This window comes from Chrysemys picta, chromosome 1, assembly GCF_011386835.1.
Source record: "Chrysemys picta bellii isolate R12L10 chromosome 1, ASM1138683v2, whole genome shotgun sequence".
Lineage (NCBI taxonomy): Eukaryota > Metazoa > Chordata > Testudines > Emydidae > Chrysemys > Chrysemys picta.
This window is the reverse complement of record NC_088791.1, coordinates 265,000,304-265,003,709: the sequence shown is the minus strand read 5'-3', so window position 1 is coordinate 265,003,709 and position 3,406 is coordinate 265,000,304. Positions and strand designations below refer to the sequence as shown.

At 52.2% G+C, this 3,406-nt stretch overlaps 1 protein-coding gene across 1 annotated transcript; it reads right to left on the bottom strand.

The window, feature by feature from the left end:
• Positions 1-834: 834 nt before the first annotated feature.
• LOC135980837 (uncharacterized) lies at positions 835-3,121 on the bottom strand. Its single transcript, XM_065581068.1, has 2 exons — positions 2,399-3,121; positions 835-1,404 (listed from the first exon to the last, which is right to left on the bottom strand). Exons 1-2 carry the CDS (start codon positions 2,973-2,975, stop codon positions 929-931), a joined length of 1,053 nt encoding a protein of 350 aa, XP_065437140.1. The 5' UTR covers positions 2,976-3,121; the 3' UTR covers positions 835-928.
• Positions 3,122-3,406: the final 285 nt, after the last annotated feature.

Below are 3,406 nucleotides of genomic sequence, written 5' to 3'. Positions count from 1 at the left end.
ACAATCTCTGTGAGAGCAAGGGGGAGACCTTTATGGCGGGGTGGGAGGTTGAGGAAAATAGCCTGGCTGGTGATTACTCACAGCCAGACAGCCGGGCGATTAGAAGAGACCAGCGGGAAGCGCTGTGCATCCGGGAGGCTTTGAAAGCAAAGTTCCTGAGTGAGCAGGGTAACCTGTGATTTTATAGTTTGTGTACTGAGAAGCTAAACCTGCCCCCGTTTCTTTACCCAGGTAATGTTGACTATCCTATCCAGTTACATACCCCCTTCACCCCCCCTCCAACACACGTGTCGAAATAAAAATAGTTCTACTTTGTTAAAGCACACCGTTTTCTTTAATACTGTTTTAGCGGGAATTTTTTAAAACTGGGACGCAGACTGTGGTGCGGGGCGGGTCTAGTGTTGTGATGCGAATGCAGCTTCTAAACTCAAGGATTGACAGGCTCCGCTGCGGTGGGATGCTTGTTTCAACGGAGCCTGTCACCCCTCCTGATCGGGACTGTGTGTATGGGAGGTCTATTTGACTTTGTGGCAGGGGGAGGACGGTTACAGATCCCATGCTGTGTGGCTCTGTGATCCTGTCTAAGGACCGGCGCTTAAGATCTGTAACTGCCCTCCCCTTCCACAAAGTCACAGAGCAACCCACCCCCCCCAACATTACATCAAAACAACCTCACAGACTAACCGGGGCAACTAGTCACTGCATCACTGCACTGTGTATGTGCCCTGCTGCTGTGCCTGCCCCCGACTATGTACCCTGCCAAAGGAGACTGTCCTGTCCAATTTCCAACCCCCTTTCCCCTCCTCCTCCAAAAGAACATGATTGAAACAGTAGTTAACAGAAACGAATTTTTTATTATCAACTACACATGGCATTGGGAGGTGAAACTTGGACGTGGGCTTGTGTCAGGCGGGAAGGAAAGAACTTTTCAAATTTTGGGAAATGAGAGCCTTCTGCTACTAGAGCTCTCTGCAGGGGTGGAGTGAGAGTTAGCAGGGACTCTGCCGCCTCTCCTTCTTTGCACTTTGGGTGAGGTGGGTATGGGACTTGGTGGCGGGGGAGGGCGGTTAGAGATGGACTGCAGCGGGGCTCTGTCCTCCTGCCTCCGTTCCTGCAGAACATCCACAAGGCGCCGGAGCGTGTCCGTTTGCTCCCTCAGTAGTCCAAGCAGCGTTTGAGTCGCCTGCTGGTCTTCCTGCCGCCACCTCTCCTCCCGATCCATGTTGGCTTGGTGCATTCGGGTCAAGTTCTCCCGCCACTGGGTCTGCTGTGCTGCCTGGGCTTGGGAAGAGGCCATAAGCTCAGAGAACATGTCCTCCCGTGTCCTCTTCTTCCTACGCCTAATCCGCGCTAGCCTCTGGGAGTGTGATTCCAGGCTAGGTTGTGAGACAGTCGCAGACGGGGCTGTGGAAATGGGAAAAAGGGAGTGAATTCCTCTGAAAGATAAATGTAGTTGTGAACAAAGAACATAGTCTTTCTCTGTGAACAAGACCATGCACAGCACCTTTCACATGCGCACTCAGCACAAGGTCGAATTCTCGGCCTTCGCATTCTGTGCCTGGGGTCTTGAACAGCACATTTGAGAAGCGAGGCAGCACAACGGAATTTCTGTTGCAGGCAGACATGGTAAGCCGTACACTTGTGGCAGTTTAAAACTTTTATATTACCACTGGCCTCATTTCACATTTAAATCAATGTCAGTCCCTGCTGCCAGCAATCCGGCAAGCGGGAACTCTGCCCCTGTCCCACCCCCTCGCGGCTGTCCCCGGGAATGATCCCTTTCGGCTGCCCCTCTCCCGCCTCCACCGCGTGGCTGCAAACCAGCGGTGACAGTTCTGTACAGGAACGGGAAAGCAGTCCCAACACTAACATTCCCCTACCTAATTAAAAGCAGGTCACCATGGCCGACATCACCCTGATGAGGATCTCCGAGAGCGACAAAGAGAGAATGCTCCGGGAAAGCCTCCAAAGACCAGGGCCGTATGCCGCCCTGCTGTGCAGAGCAATGATCCCCGAGTACCTGATAATCTCGTGGCGCGGCAACGTGTCGTACTTCGGAGGACCCAATAAGGCCGCTCTCCCCAAGAACCTCATGCAACGGCTTTCAAGTTACCTCCAGGAGAGCTTCATCGAGATGTCCCAGGAGGATTACTGCTCTATCCCCGCACATATAGACCGCATTTTACTGTAGCTGCAGTAGCAGGGAATACACAGTAGAGCGGCTTGTGCAGGACAATCACTGAAAACCGGACATTGCTAGATTTCTTTTCAAAACTTGCACTGCCCCTTACTAAACCGTTAAGCGCCTAGGGCACACTAATCATGAACAACCCATTCTTTTAATTGTTAATATTCCTGTTTTGTTAAAAATAAATGTTTAGATGTTTACAACACTTACTGGCTGATCCTTCACCAGATTCTGTGTCCGGGGTAATGGCTGGGGACGCTTCGTAGGGGATCTCTGTAAGGGTGATGAAGAGATCCTGGCTGTCGGGGAAATCAGCGTTGTGAGAGCTGCCAACTGCCTCGCCCTCCTCATCTCCTTCCTCATCTTCCCCGTCCCCTAACATGTCTGAGGAACCGGCCGTGGACAGTATCCCATCCTCAGAGTCCACGGTCACTGGTGGGGTAGTGGTGGCGGCAGCACCGAGGATGGAATGCAGTGCCTCGTAGAAACGGGATGTCTGGGGATGGGATCCGGAGCGTCCGTTTGCCTCTTTGGTCTTCTGGTAGCCTTGTCTCAGCTCCTTGATTTTCACGCGGCACTGCGTTGCATCCCGGCTGTATCCTCTCTCTGCCATGTCTTTAGAGATCTTCTCGTAGATCTTTGCATTCCTTCTTTTGGATCGCAGCTCGGAAAGCACGGACTCATCGCCCCACACAGCGATGAGATCCAAGACTTCACGATCAGTCCATGCTGGGGCTCTCTTTCTATTCCCAGACTGCACGGCCATCACTGCTGGAGAGCTCTGCATCGTTGCCAGTGCTGCTGTGCTCGCCACGATGTCCAGACAGGAAATGAGATTCAAACTGGCCAGACAGGAAAAGGAATTCAAATTCAAATTTTCCCGGGGCTTTTCCTGTGTGGCTGGTCAGAGCATCCGAGCTCGCACTGCTGTCCAGAGCGTCAACAGAGTGGTGCACTGTGGGATAGCTCCCGGAGCTATTAGCGTCGATTTCCATCCACACCTAGCCTAATTCGACATGGCCATGTCGAATTTAGCGCTACTCCCCTCGTCGGGGAGGAGTACAGAAGTCGAATTAAAGAGACCTCTATGTCGAACTAAATAGCATCGCAGTGTGGACGGGTGCAGGGTTAATTCGATTTAACGGCGCTAACTTCGACATAAACGCCTAGTGTAGACCAGGCCTAAGAGATGTATGTGGGTGTGCTATAACTTATCTT